Source organism: Amblyraja radiata, chromosome 2, assembly GCF_010909765.2.
Source record: "Amblyraja radiata isolate CabotCenter1 chromosome 2, sAmbRad1.1.pri, whole genome shotgun sequence".
NCBI lineage: Eukaryota > Metazoa > Chordata > Chondrichthyes > Rajiformes > Rajidae > Amblyraja > Amblyraja radiata.
Window position 1 is genome coordinate 150,812,848 of NC_045957.1, and position 14,218 is coordinate 150,827,065.

Here is a 14,218-nt window from a genome sequence, read left to right on the forward strand (position 1 = left end):
ATAAATTTATTATTATTATTAAGATGTGTTTTCCCTTTTTCCAGTTTTACTGAGGTTCTTCAATATCGCATTCAGTCACATGCTGCCTTAACATAAAGGACAGTCACTTTCAACTCATCTCTGGAATTCAGAACTATGCTTCATTTAGACTTTAGTACTCCATGCTTGGCCCAAGGTTGTGATTGAGACCTGGAGTCAAGTACTTCTGGTGAAATGCAAACTAGGTATCGGTAAGCACATTAGTGCTGTTTGACACTCACTGTCAACGATGCCTTCCATCAATAACTGATTGAGTGTAGTGTAAGTGACAGCATCTGGATTGGATTTCTCCTGTTACAGGATATACCTGGGCAATTTTCCGCATTATCAGCTGGATGCCAGCACTGTAGCTGGAGATAAGCTATATCTCTACTAGGCTAGAAATGCAGCTTATTCTAAAGTGCAACCCTTCAGTTTCCCAGGCTGAATATCGTCTCATCGTCTTTGTTGCATTCAGTCCATGTTGCCAGGGCTAAAGTGTCTGAGCTATAGGGAGAGGTTGCGTAGGCTGGGACTATTCTTTGGAGCGCTGGAGGAGGATGATCTTATAGAGGTGTATAAAATCTTGAGAGGAATAGATCGGGTAGATGCACATAGTCTCTAGGTGAATCGAGGACCAGAGGACATAGGTTTAAGGTGAAGGGGGAAAAAATTTAATAGAAATCTGAGGGGTAACGTTTTCACACAAAGAATGGTGGGTGTATAGAACAAGCTGCCAGAGGAGGCAGGGACTATCCCACCATTTAAGAAACAGTTAGACAGGTACATGGATTGGACAGATTTGGAGGGATATGGACCAAACGCGGGCAGGCAGGTGGGACTAGTGTAACTGGGACATGTTGGCCGGTGTGGGCAAGTTGAGCCGAAGGGCCTGCTTCCACACTGCATCACTCTACGACTTTATGACTCTCTGCATGTGAAGTGAATTATTGGAGGAGCAAAGATGAATCATGTGCATTTTATCATCATAGAAGACCGAAAAATACAAATTGTTGTCGGAATACGATTCTTTTTACATGTCGATGTGCCAAGTGCAACGGCACAAGGATGGAAGAAGAAAAAACTGTCACATGCAAAATGCTAAATCATTGAGCATAGAAACAGGCCATCCAGCCCACCAAGTTAGCAGCAACCATCAAGTTAAGAATTAACCATCGTGCCAATTTACACTAATTCTATTTGAGTCTGCCCATATTTCCTCAGATTCTACCATTTACCACACACCAGGGTTAGTTTACAATAGCCCTACAAATCTTTGATATGTGGAAGGAAACCCATACGGTCACAGGGAGAACATCCATACTCCATGCTGACAGCACCAGGTTAGGATTGAAATCAGCTCACTGGAATTGTGAGGCAACAATCCTATCAAGTGTAACACAGTGCAACTTAAGCATCAATTCGGCTTTCTCCAGTGATCAAGCAAGATGATAGTTTGTCTTTAAAGTTCAAGTTCAAGTTCAAATTTTATTTAGTCACATACACCTTTAGGTGTAGTGAAATTCTTTTTGCCATGCAGCACATAAAAAAAGAATACAACATGACAGTAATAGATAGTTTCAACATCAAAACATCCCCCCAAAGACTGCACAAAGTCCAGTCCCATCCCCATGTCCACCCATAGTCGGGCCTCCTTACTCGAGACCGTGGCTTCCGGAGCCGACAGGGCCGCGCCGAATGGAGCTCAACTGGCGATGCTTGCAACAACCGATACCTGCCAAACAGTATTCCAAAACTAAAGAATTGTCAATACCTGGGAATCTGTAGAATAAATTAGGAGGTTCGCTGCTGTGTAATTTACCTAGAATATTTGTAACTTCACAAATTTTGATTATTAATCATCTTTACAAGAATGTAAATTTCCCAAAGACAACCACACAGCAGGACAGGACAATTGGAAATCAGTACTTCACTTGTTAGGGTGTAATTGAGGCATTTGCTGTGGCTGGTGTTTGCTTTGTCACCAAGGTGTGTTTCAATCATAACCTAAATAAAAAGAATAATCATGATTAAGAAGCAGTCAATTTTAGAACGCAAGTCTGCCACATATGTCAGACAAAAATGCTGGAGAAACTCAGCGGGTGAGGCAGCATCTATGGAGCGAAGGAAATAGGCAACATTTTGGGTCGAAACCCTTCTTCAGACTAGCGAAGGAAATAGGCAACGTTTCGGGTCGAAACCCACATATGTCTTTCTCCACTGCTTACTGTAGCACAGGGGTCAAGGAAAGAGCGTTCACGTCGCAGCCCTGTTTCCACCAATCTTTCCACCACCACGCACAAGAAGCACAAGAAGCACAAGAAGCGACAAGACAGACACCATTGTACGCAGATGCCGAGAAGTGTATTCAGCTCTAGCTGAACACTTCTAATCTTGCGTGTGGACTCGATAAAAAGAAGACTGTAGCACATAAATCAATACGCCAGTACAATATTGTGCAAACAAATCAATCCTCGAATTAGGAATTACAATGTGTTGAACTTGGCCCAATTAAGATGTAATAATATGAAAAATACATAAATTTAAAAATGGCAGCAGGTTAATACTGCCCCTAGCAGCCACTACGTCAGGAGCTCGCAGGTCCCAGGTTGGTGACTGGTTTTCTGGAGCTCCCGCAACGACAGCTTCGTCCGCAGGACTGGAGGGTGGCAGCTTCGGCAGCTTCGACCGCCACGGGCCGCGGAGTTTGAACCAGCCCGTTTGCGGAGCTCGGATGCGGCCGCTGGACTTACCATCACCCGGCGGGGTCCCTACATCGAAAGCTGGATCGCCTCAACGCAGAGGGAGATGAGGAGGGAAGAGACAAAGACTTTAAGACTTTTGCCTTCCATCACAGTGAGGAGGTGCCTGGTAGACGCACTGTGGTGGATGTTAAACTTTGTTAAGTGTGTGTTTTGTTATTTTATTCTATGTTATGACTGCAAGGTATACAATTTCGTTCAGACTGAAATGTCTGAATGACAATAAAGGATACTTTACTTTACTAACATTAAATAGCGCCCTATCATGGAGGTCCACTTATAAATACATTGTAAATGATGAAGGTGCTTTACTGCAAGTAGTATCACTCCAAGCTCAGAAAATTCTAGTTTCCAGCAAGTCCAGCAGATTTTAACTTCAGGGCAGTCTCAAGATTCTCTCCATTAATTTCTTATTGCACAGATCCATTAGGGAGCTGGGCTGGGAGAAGTTGGGATGGAGGTGATCACGAGGTCTGGGTTACAATCCAGTTACGGGGGTACAATAGTTCTCAGGTTGTGAGGTTGGATGGTAGGGATAAGAACCAAATTGTAGAGAATAGGTCATGTGATGATTTAGATTGAGTCCAGTGGCCTGATCTTCCAATAGATCGTTGCAGGAAGCATTCAGCCTGATGATGGTTGGAATAGAGGTGGTTGCGAGGCCCTAATGGTGAGAATGGGAGATGCAACAACCAATAATGATCAATAGGGGTGGGGTTGTCAGGAGATGCCCCATCATAGGGAAAGGAAGAAGCAGATATAAATCAAAATAAAGGAGACATTCCAATGATAATTAGGGGATCCTGCTGGTTACTAAGGAATGTGCAATTCTGCTTCAATGATTGGTTATTCAGTAACTTGTTGAGCTTCATTGGTTAGTAATTCGGTAACTTGTTGAGCTGCAATGATTGGTTATTCAATAACATGTTCAGCTGCAGGGGTTAGTTATTCAGTAACTCGTTGGCATGTGGGAGGGGGGGAGGGGGAGAGAGGGGGAGAGAGGGGGGGAGGGGGGGGGGTTAAATCCCCCACATCAAAGAGATGAGCCCGGTTTTGGCTTCATCACTCTCAGTAAAACTGAATGGGATTTATGTATCTTGGCAATAAAGCTAACAAAATGAACATCAACTCCCATGTGATCAAGATCTTCCCAACACAAACATCAAGCTATAAATGCACTTGTATCTGGATTCTGGCCTTCACGTCTCTTTTCACCTGTATGGATTTCCCTGGCAGTAAATGGGCCACTTAGTGAAAATAGGACTATTGAAATAAAAGCCTGAAACTTAAACATGGAGTTAAATGTTTAAGTATTAAGTATAAAGAGTAGGTTGGATGGCCACTGTTAAAAGCACATGCAAGAAGGTTTAAGTGGGTTTTGATATAATTCTAGATTTTTAAAATATGAACCCCTGAAACAACCCACCACACCCATTTTCACAAATTAACAACAATTCCAAAATCACATGTACTGTAATATTGTTTGTAAGCAGTACCATTTGATCTTCTAAAATTCTGCATTTCATGTATTGGGACATCATAATGCGGCTTTTTCACGGGGCGACTTGACGCAAGATGTAACCAGAGTGAAGTGGTCGTGGTCTAGCACGATATCACATGATATAACGGGGGGTAGATAAAGAGTTCCCACGGTACTCGGCATTTCTGTTATTTGTGCGAGTGACTTGTCCGTCTCCCGAGCTTTCCCGTTAAATCTTGAATGAACATTGTGAAGTGTTGTTAAATCATCACGTGGCACAAATGATGTCACTTTTTTTTCACACACTATAAATATCCTCCCTTGGTTGAATTGGCTCATTTGGAGACATGTTTTACTGTGTATGTGGGAGACACAGATGGACTGAGCACAGTACCTCGGTCTTACTGTGTGTGGGAAAGGGGGAGAAAGAGACGTACACTCACAGAGGCAGAGTCTCTCAGCCTGTGTAAGAGGGAGGGAGGGAGAGAGAGAGAGAGGCACACACAAGGTGGATGTGAAATCTCACCTGCCTGTTTCAGTGACAGACACCCGCCGCCAGTAAATGAAGACACCCTCATCTGTCTCCCCCTCCTCTCCCTCGACTCCCCCACCTTTCCCTCCCAACTCCAGTCCCGTCCCGACCCCCTGGGAAACTGAATAGAGCAACAATCAACTGCTGCCTGTGCGCTGATATGACAATAAAGGCTACTTTACTTTACTGAGTTAAAGAGTTCCCACGGTAGACTGTAAAACTGGGACCCTGGTTCTGGACTCCCCCAACATCGGGAACATTCTTCCTGCATCTAGCCTGTCCAATCCCGTAGATACTGATTAGACCGGTATCTATTTATTTACTTTATTAATGATTTCAATTAAATATTGGGAACATCAGGCCGCAAACGTTATTTCTTGAGTGTTAGTGCTGGACTTTGACTCGACCTTCCTAGTTAGCCGGCGCCTGAGACTGAGCCAAGCAATGTCCAGACCTGACCAACACAAAGTGATGGAGGAACTCAAAGGGTCAGGCTCGTCCAACGCTCTGTGTTTTGCTCGTGATTCCTGCATCTGCAGTTCCTCGTGTCTACAGACCAGAGTTGCCACTTGACTCCGAGATGACCATCACAGAGCATACGGAAGATAGACACGAAATGCTGGAGTAACACAGCGGGACGGGCAGCATCTCTGGAGAGAAGGAATGTGTGACGTTTCGGTTCGAGACCCTTCTTCAGAGTCTCGTCCCGAAACGTCACCCATTCCTTTTATCCAGATGCTGCCCGTCCATGATGTTATGTCTGTCTCCAGTATTACTGTGTCTATCATCGGCGCAAACCAACATCTACAGTTCTTTCCTACACATTAGAGGATACCGTCTCGCCATCACTCGGATTACCCGCTTCATTTCCATAACGTTGCCACCTCTCTTTACTTTGCTTACTGAAGCCTGATCCTTGTCACACCCAGTGCTCTATCGCCCAGCCTCTCATCTTTCAATCGGGTTCGGCCAGGAAGGAACTGCAGATGCTGGATTAAAACAAAGATAGACACAACATGTAGCTCAGCGGGACAGGCAGCATTTCAGAAGGGTCTCGACCCGAAATGTCACCCATTCCTTCACCCCAGAGATGCTGCCTGTTGCGCTGAGTTCCTCCATTTTGTGGCTACCTTGGGTTTATCCAGGATCTCCCCGTTGATGTCCTAACTCGCTTTGGTTTGTTATTATTGTCTCATATCGAGAACCAGCATATACAGGTTTAGGTTCGGGGGGAATGATTTAATGAGAGCCTGAGGGGTAACTATTTTACGCAAAGGGTGGTGGGTGTATGGAATGAGCTATCCGTTAAGGTAGTTGAGGCAGGTATTGTCGCAATGTTTAAGACGCATTAGACTGAAGCATGGATAGGATAGGTTTAGATGGTTATGGGCCAAACGCGGGCAAGTGGGGCTAGTGTAGATGGGACATATTGGTCGGTGTGGGCAAGTTGGATCGAAGGGCCTGTTTCTACGCTGTATGATTCTATGCAGGGAATAAACTTTTGTTTGCGTGCTATACAATCATATCAGATAATGCTATACATGAATATAACCAAGCCACGTACAGTCTGAAGAAGGGCCTCGACCCGAAACGTCACCCGTTCCTTCTCTTTAGAGATGCTGCATGTCCCGTTAAGTTACTCCAGCATTTTGAACCGTCGAGTTACTCCAGCATTCTCTTTAAACCGGCATCTGCTGTGCCTTCCGACACATGCACAAGAACACCAGGTAGAGTGAAGAGGAAAATACCAGAGTTCAGAATATATGTGTTCAGGACAGTTCCAGGGGGGAAAAGTCCAATGTCCGCATTGAGGTAGGTTGGTAGGTCGGGTCAGTGCCCAAACGAATGGAAGGAAGAACCGTTCTGAAGCCGGATAAGAATAGGTGGTCGGCACGGACTCGGTGGGCCGAAGTGCCTGTTTCCGCGCTATATCTCTAAAATCTGAAGTTAGGTAATGTCTAAAGGAACTGCAGATGCTGGTTAATACGCACAAAAGGACACAAAATGTTGGTGTAACTCAGCAGGTAAGTCAGATCTGGGAAGAAAAACATAAAAAGCTGGAGTAAGTCAGCGGGTCAGGCAGCATCTCTGGAGAAAAAGAATAGGTAGCGATTCGAATCGGAACCCTTCTTCAGACATCCTAATCGGAATTGAGTCTGAAGATGTGTCTCGTCCCGAAACATCAGCTATTTTTCTCCAGAGATGCTGCTTGACTCGCTGAGTTACTCCAGCTTTTTGTGTCTGTCTTCGGTTTAAACCAGCATGTGCAGTTCACTCCTTACACGGGTCTCTGGAGAACATTGATTGGTAGCGTTCCGGACCCTGCTTCGGAAAGGCATCGATCGCTAGTCGGCGAGGACTCCGAGATGTATCTCTCAAAGAAGTACATGTGAAAAATTTCTCACGGACCATAAAAATGCGGGACCTTTCAGTAAAGTCCCTTTTAAAGATTATAGTTATTTTCTTGAATCTCATTAACATAACTCATGAATAAGTTGATGTCCATATGCGGATGCAAATCTTTATTTTTTAAATTCAATCCCACAGAAGACAATTTTTACTCACCTTCTGTCCCCTCTGTCCAGCTTCCGGGTTCACCGTTCGCAGGAGTTCCCACGGTAACAGCAAGAGTTATTACGGATATCGCACGGGCCACTACGTTCATATAATGTTGCAATGCTCAACCACAAGTGTACAAGTCACTCTTGGAGAAATTCAAACTTGCTTGAATTTTCTCCCGAGTCACCAAGTTACACGATTACCTGCCGTTAGCGCCACGGTGGTCCACGGTGGTCCACGAATGCCGTACTGTTATCGCACGAGGTTCCCACGATGTTAAACTCTGGTTAACTCTTGCGTCAAGTCGCCCCGTGAAAAAGCTGCTTAACAATGGCCTTCATAACAAGAGGATTTCAGTGTAGGAGTAAAGAGGTTCATCTGCAGTTGTATAGGGCTCTGGTAAGACCACATCTGGAGTATTGTGTACAGTTTTGGTCTCCCAATTTGAGGAAGGACATCCTTGTGATTGAGGAAGTTCAGCGTAGGTTCACAAGATTGATCCCTGGGATGGCGGGACTGTCATATGAGGAAAGATTGAAAAGACTAGGCTTGATTTGACTGGAGTTTAGAAGGATGAGGGGGTATCTTATAGAAACATATACAATTATAAAAGGACTGGACAAGCTAGAAGCAGGAAAAATGTTTCCAATGTTGGGTGAGTCCAGAACCAGGGTCCAGTCTTAGAATAAAGGGGAGGCCATTTAAGACTGAGGTGAGAAAACAATTTTTTCACCCAGAGAGTTGTGAATTTGTGGAATTCCCTGCCACAGAGGGCAGTGGAGGCCAAATCACTGGATGGATTTAAGAGAGAGTTAGATAGAGCTCTAGGGGCTAGTGGAGTCAAGGGATATGGGGACAAGGCAGGCACAGGTTATTGATTGGGGACGATCAGCCATGATCACAATGAATGGCGGTGCTGGCTCGAAGGGCCGAATGGCCTCCTCCTGCAACTATTTTCTATGTTTCTATGTTATCATCCCAGGTAATTATCGTGGTCCATCTCCCAAAAAGTGACCAAAACAGGAAATTAGTGAAGTAAGCCGGATAAATCATGGAGGTATGGGACATAGCCAATAAAGCTATGAACATAGCAGAGAGAGATACTATCACAACTGAAGCTTTTAGGTAATGAAATAATATACGAGTAACATAACTTTTCAGAAGAATACAGATCTAAAATGCAGCAACAACTCCACAACGATATATCTCTATAGATCGTTTTTTTCAGTTTAATTTATTGTCACGTGTAGCGAGGTACAGTGAAAGGATTTTGTTGCGTGTTGACCAGTCAGCAGAAAGACAATAATAATAATAATAATAATAATAATAATATATTTTATTGTCATTGCACATGAGTGCAACGAGATTTAGTATGCAGCTTCCAACCGAAGCAAAAAATAAATAAATAAATAAACTGTGTGACGTGACCATCTGAGGGAGACAGTCCAGGGGGGATGGGGGGCAGTCAGCAGGGCCGGTTCAGAGCCGCTATAGCTCCGGGAATAAAGCTGTTTCTGAGTCTGGAGGTTCGGGCGTAGAAGGCCTTGTAACGTCTGCCAGAGGGAAGTAGTTCGAACAGTCCGTTACAAGGGTGTGAGGAGTCTTTATGGATGCTGACGGCCTTCCTGAGGCATTGTGTGTGGTAGATGCCCTCCAAGGCTGGTAGCTGTGTCCCAATAATCCTCTGCGCTCTGTGGACGACGCGCTGAAGAGCTCTCCTCTCCGTGCAGCTGAGATACCACACAGAGATGCCATACGTTAATATGCCCTCTGTGGTGCAGCGGTAGAACGTTGTCAGTAGCTGTTGGGGCAGACCAGTCTTTTTTAATGTCCTCAGGAAAACCAGTCGTTGCTGTGCCTTCTTGACCAGCGCAGCGGTGTTGGTGGATCATGTGAGGTCCTCTGAAATGTGAGTGCCCAGAAACTTAAAGCTGGACACTCTCTCCACACTTTCCCCGTAAATGGAGATTGGGGTGTATTCTCCATTATGGGACCTCCTGAAGTCAATAATCAGCTCCTTGGTCTTGGAGGTGTTTAGTGACAAGTTGTTACGTGCGCACCAGTCCGCCAGGTTCTGCACCTCCGGTCTGTATTTTGTTTCATCACCGTTGGTGATCAGCCCAATCACTGTTGTGTCGTCTGCAAACTTCACAATGGTGTTGGTGTCGAATGCAGGAACACAGTCGTGAGTGAAGAGGGAGTAGAGCATGGGGCTTAGTACACAGCCCTGTGGTGTGCCGGTGCTCAGGGTGATAGTGGAGGACAGGTGCTGGCCCAGTCACACTGCCTGCGGTCGCTCCGTCAGAAAGTTCACGATCCAATCGCATATCGGCGAGCTGAGGCCTAGCTGGTGGAGTTTGGTGGTGAGATTGGTGGGGATGACCGTATTGAATGCAGAGCTATAGTCAATGAAGAGCATCCTCACGTACGTGCCCTGTCTATCCAGGTGAGTCAGGACAGTGTGAAGAGCCTGTCGATCTATTTGCCCTGTATGCAAATTGATGAGAGTCCAGTGAGGCGGGGATGCTGGATTTGATGTGGGAGAGGACCAGCCTTTCGAAGCACTTCATTGGGATTGGAGTTAGGGCACAGGCACTATGGTGGTACATGATTACAATCGATTCATTAATAGGGTATAAATCATAGTTAAATTGAGAATAGTTGCTGTAGGAATAGAGATTTAAGAGTGTGGAGTGATTGTAATATGAGTTTGTTGATCTGCTTCTGTGGCTAGCACGTAAATAGTCGCTAGGGTTGGGTGCCATCTTGGAAGCATATGTGCAATTATTGCTAATTTTGATAAATATTGCTAATATTTAGTAATTATTTTCTTAATGGACCCAATGCAACAAACTAGATCAGGCATGGATCACAGAATTGGCTTCCAGATGTGCTAAGCATGCACCTGTACCCTCTGACACAAGGCCAGGCAACAAATGCAATGAATGCTTGGCAGCTTGCATGATTACCTCTCAACTTTCCTTAAAAAAATATTCATCAACATTTATTTGAAAATTTAACAAAAGCAATACATATGAAAGGCCAAGTATTTTCCAAATCAAGACAAGTTTAATTTTACCTCAGAGTACAAATTGATCAGTGAGAGGGGATGTTATAATCATCAGGGAGATGTGTGTTACAGTACCATTTTCTTCCAGTCTTCAATTGTAAAACCATTAGCAAAATGATCTATTCAGATTCATCTTTAAACAAATAAAATGGAATATAATTGCTCCATTGATGGAGTTATTTAATAATAAATGAAAATCAATATACTGCAATGCCAGACATCCAAAATAAAAATAGAAAATGCTTAAAACACAACAGTCTGGCAGCATCTGTGGAAATAAAAAGAGTTAACATTTTGAGTCAAAGAGTCTTTAGAACTCTGGTTTTCGTTCCAAAAAGCTGCCTGGTCTGTTGTACCATATTCTGTTATGATTGCTGTTCTTTTTAAAACCATTGTCGTGAATGAGGAAACCATTATGGTTTTCCCATCAGGTGAAGCTGGCAGGAAACACCTTGAGGAAGTTGAACTTAATCTAATAAAATCATGTATACATCATGAGGGGGATAGATCGGGTGAATGCAATGGGTCTTGAAATGGGCATACAAATTAGTAAGAAAAATGGGCATACAAATTAGCCAGAAAAAGCAGCCTACCAGAGGACTGGGAGAAATTCAGTCCAGCAGAGGAAGACAAAGGGCTTAATTAGGAAAGGGAAAATAGATTATGAAAGAAAACTGGCAGGGAACATAAAAACAGACTGCAAAAGTTTTTATAGATATGTGAAGAGAAAAAGATTAGTTAAAACAAATGTAGGTCCCTTGCAGTCAGAAACAGGTGAATTGATCATGGGGAACAAGGACATGGCAGACCAATTGAATAACTGCTTTGGTTCTGTCTTCACTAAGGAAGACTTAAATAATCTGCCGGAAATAGCAGGGGACCAGGGGTCAAATGAGATGGAGGAACTGAGTGAAATCCAGGTTAGCCGGGAAGTGGTGTTAGGTAAATTGAATGGATTAAAGGTCGATAAATCCCCAGGTACAGATAGGCTCCATCCCAGAGTACTTAAGGAAGTAGCCCCAGAAATAGTGGATGCATTAGTGATAATTTTTCAAAACTCTTTAGATTCTGGAGCAGTTCCTGAGGATTGGAGGGTAGCTAATGTAACCCCACTTTTTAAAAAGGGAGGGAGAGAGAAAACGGGGAATTACAGACCAGTTAGTCTAACATCGGTAGTGGGTAAACTGCTAGTGTCACATGGGATAGCAGCACATTTGGAAAGTGGTGAAATCATTGGACAAAGTCAACATGGATTTATGAAAGGTAAATCATGTCTGACGAATCTTATAGAATTTTTCGAGGATGTAACTAGTAGAGTGGATAAGGGAGAACCAGTGGATGAGTTATATCTGGACTTTCAGAAGGCTTTCGACAAGGTCCCACATAAGAGATTAGTATACAAACTTAAAGTACACAGAATTGGGGGTTCAGTATTGATGTGGATAGAGAACTGGCTGGTAGACAGGAAGCAAAGAGTAGGAGTAAACGGGTCCTTTTCAGAATGGCAGGCAGTGACTAGTGGGGTACCGCAAGGCACAGTGCTGGGACCCCAGCTATTTACAATATATATTAATGATTTGGACGAGTGAATTGAATGCAACATCTCCAAGTTTGCGGATGACACGAAGCTGGGGGGCAGTGTTAGCTGTGAGGAGGATGCTAGGAGGCTGCAAGATGACGGATAGGCTGGGTGAGTGGGTAATGCATGGCAGATGCAGTATAATGTGGATAAATGTGAGCTTATCCACTTTGGTGGCAAAAACAGGAAAGTAGACTATTATCTGAATGGTGGCCGATTAGGAAAAGGGGAGATGTAACGAGACCTGGGTGTCATGGTGCACCAGTCATTAAAAGTAGGCATGCAGGTGCAGCAGGCAGTGAAGAAAGCGAATGGTATGTTAGCATTCATAGCAAAAGGATTTGAGTATAGGAGCAGGGAGGTTCTAATGCAGTTGTACAGGTACTTGGTGAGACCACACCTGGAGTATTGCGTACAGTTTTGGTCTCCTAATCTGAGGAAGGACATTCTTGCCATAGAGGGAGTAGAGAGAAGGTTCACCAGACTGATTCCTGGGATGTCAGGACTTTCATATGAAGAAAGACTGGATAGACTCGGCTTGTACGAGCTAGAATTTAGAAGATTGAGGGGGGAGCTTATAAAAACGTACAAAATTCTTAGGGGGTTGGACAGGCTAGATGCAGGAAGATTGTTCCAGATCTTGGCAGGACAAATCAAAATAGGACGTACATGGTAAATGATAGGGAATTGAAGAATGTAGGTGAACAGAGGGATCTGGGAATAACTGTGCACAGTTCCCTGAAAGTGGAATCTCATGTAGATAGGGTGGTAAAGAAAGCTTTTGGTGTGCTGGCCTTTATAAATCAGAGCATTGAGTATAGAAGTTGGGATGTAATGTTAAAATTGTACAAGGCATTGGTGAGGCCAATTCTGGAGTATGGTGTACAATTTTGGTCGCCTAATTATAGGAAGGATGTCAACAAAATAGAGAGAGTACAGAGGAGATTTACTAGAATGTTGCCTGGGTTTCAGCAACTAAGTTACAGAGAAAGGTTGAACAAGTTAGGGCTTTATTCTTTGGAGCGCAGAAGGTTAAGGGGGGACTTGATAGAGGTTTTTAAAATGATGAGAGGGATAGACAGAGTTGACGTGGAAAAGTCTTTTCCCACTGAGAGTAGGGAAGATTCAAACAAGGGGACATGACTTGAGAATTAAGGGACTGAAGTTTAGGGGTAACATGAGGGGGAACTTCTTTACTCAGAGAGTGGTAGCTGTGTGGAATGAGCTTCCAGTGAAGGTGGTGGAGGCAGGTTCGTTTTTATCATTTAAAAATAAATTGGATAGTTATATGGATGGGAAAGGAATGGAGGGTTATGGTCTGAGCGCAGGTATATGGGACTAGGGGAGATTATGTGTTCGGCACGGACTAGAAGGGTCGAGATGGCCTGTTTCCGTGCTGTAATTATTATATTATTGTTATATTATATTATTATGTTGGGGAAGTCCAGAACAAGGGGTCACAGTTTAAGGATAAAGGGGAAATCTTTTAGGACTGAGATGAGAAAAACATTTTTTACACAGAGAGTGGTGAGTCTCTGGAATTCTCTGCCACAGAATGTAGTTGAGGCCAGTTCATTGGCTACATTTAAGAGGGAGTTAGATGTGGCCCTTGTGGCTAAAGGGATCAGGGGATATGGAGAGAAAGCAGGTACAGGATACTGAGTTGGATGATCAGCCATGATCACATTGAATGGCGGTGCAGGCTCGAAGGGCCGAATGGCCTACTCCTGCACCTATTTTCTATGTTTCTATGTCTTTTACCCAGAGAAGGGGAATCAAGAACCAGAGGACATAGGTTTGTAGTGAGAGGGGAAAAATGTAACAGGAACTCAAAAGGCAATGTTTTCACACCAGAGGTGGTGGATGAATGGAATGAGCAGCCCGAGTATGTAGTTGAAGCAGGTACTATCTATCTATTTTACTTCGGAGTCACGCGAGTGACTACGTGAAGAACCCCGCCAGGACGCATGCGTGCCATATCGCTACACGCATTGCAACGAGTCACAGCAGGGGGAACGACGTTCCCCTTAGCGGCAAAGATTGAAAGTCGGGAACAGCAGGTAAGGAGACTCTGCGTTCCTTCCACTTACCTTACAGGTGGAGACATGGACCAGATCCACGAAGGCTGCGGGAAAGCTGGCGGGGGAGAACCGCAGAGTTGCGGGCAGCCGGCAGCAGCAGCCAACGGCACGCCAATCTCCCGTAATGGGAACAGCTG

The 14,218-nt window shown here is 44.3% G+C and overlaps 1 protein-coding gene across 2 annotated transcripts in view; it reads right to left on the minus strand.

The window, feature by feature from the left end:
• Positions 1 to 14,218, minus strand: part of LOC116970516 (uncharacterized protein C7orf57-like) — a 106,018-nt gene that overhangs the window by 75,802 nt on the left and 15,998 nt on the right. The window contains exon 1 of one of the 2 annotated variants that reach the window (XM_033017166.1): positions 4,277 to 4,317. The exons of the other annotated variant lie outside the window; for it this stretch is intronic. Within the exon in view, the coding sequence (XP_032873057.1) occupies positions 4,277 to 4,301 (25 nt within the window). The 5' untranslated portion in view covers positions 4,302 to 4,317. Of the gene's footprint in view, positions 1 to 4,276; positions 4,318 to 14,218 lie in introns of those variants that run through there. 2 annotated transcript variants of the gene reach the window in all.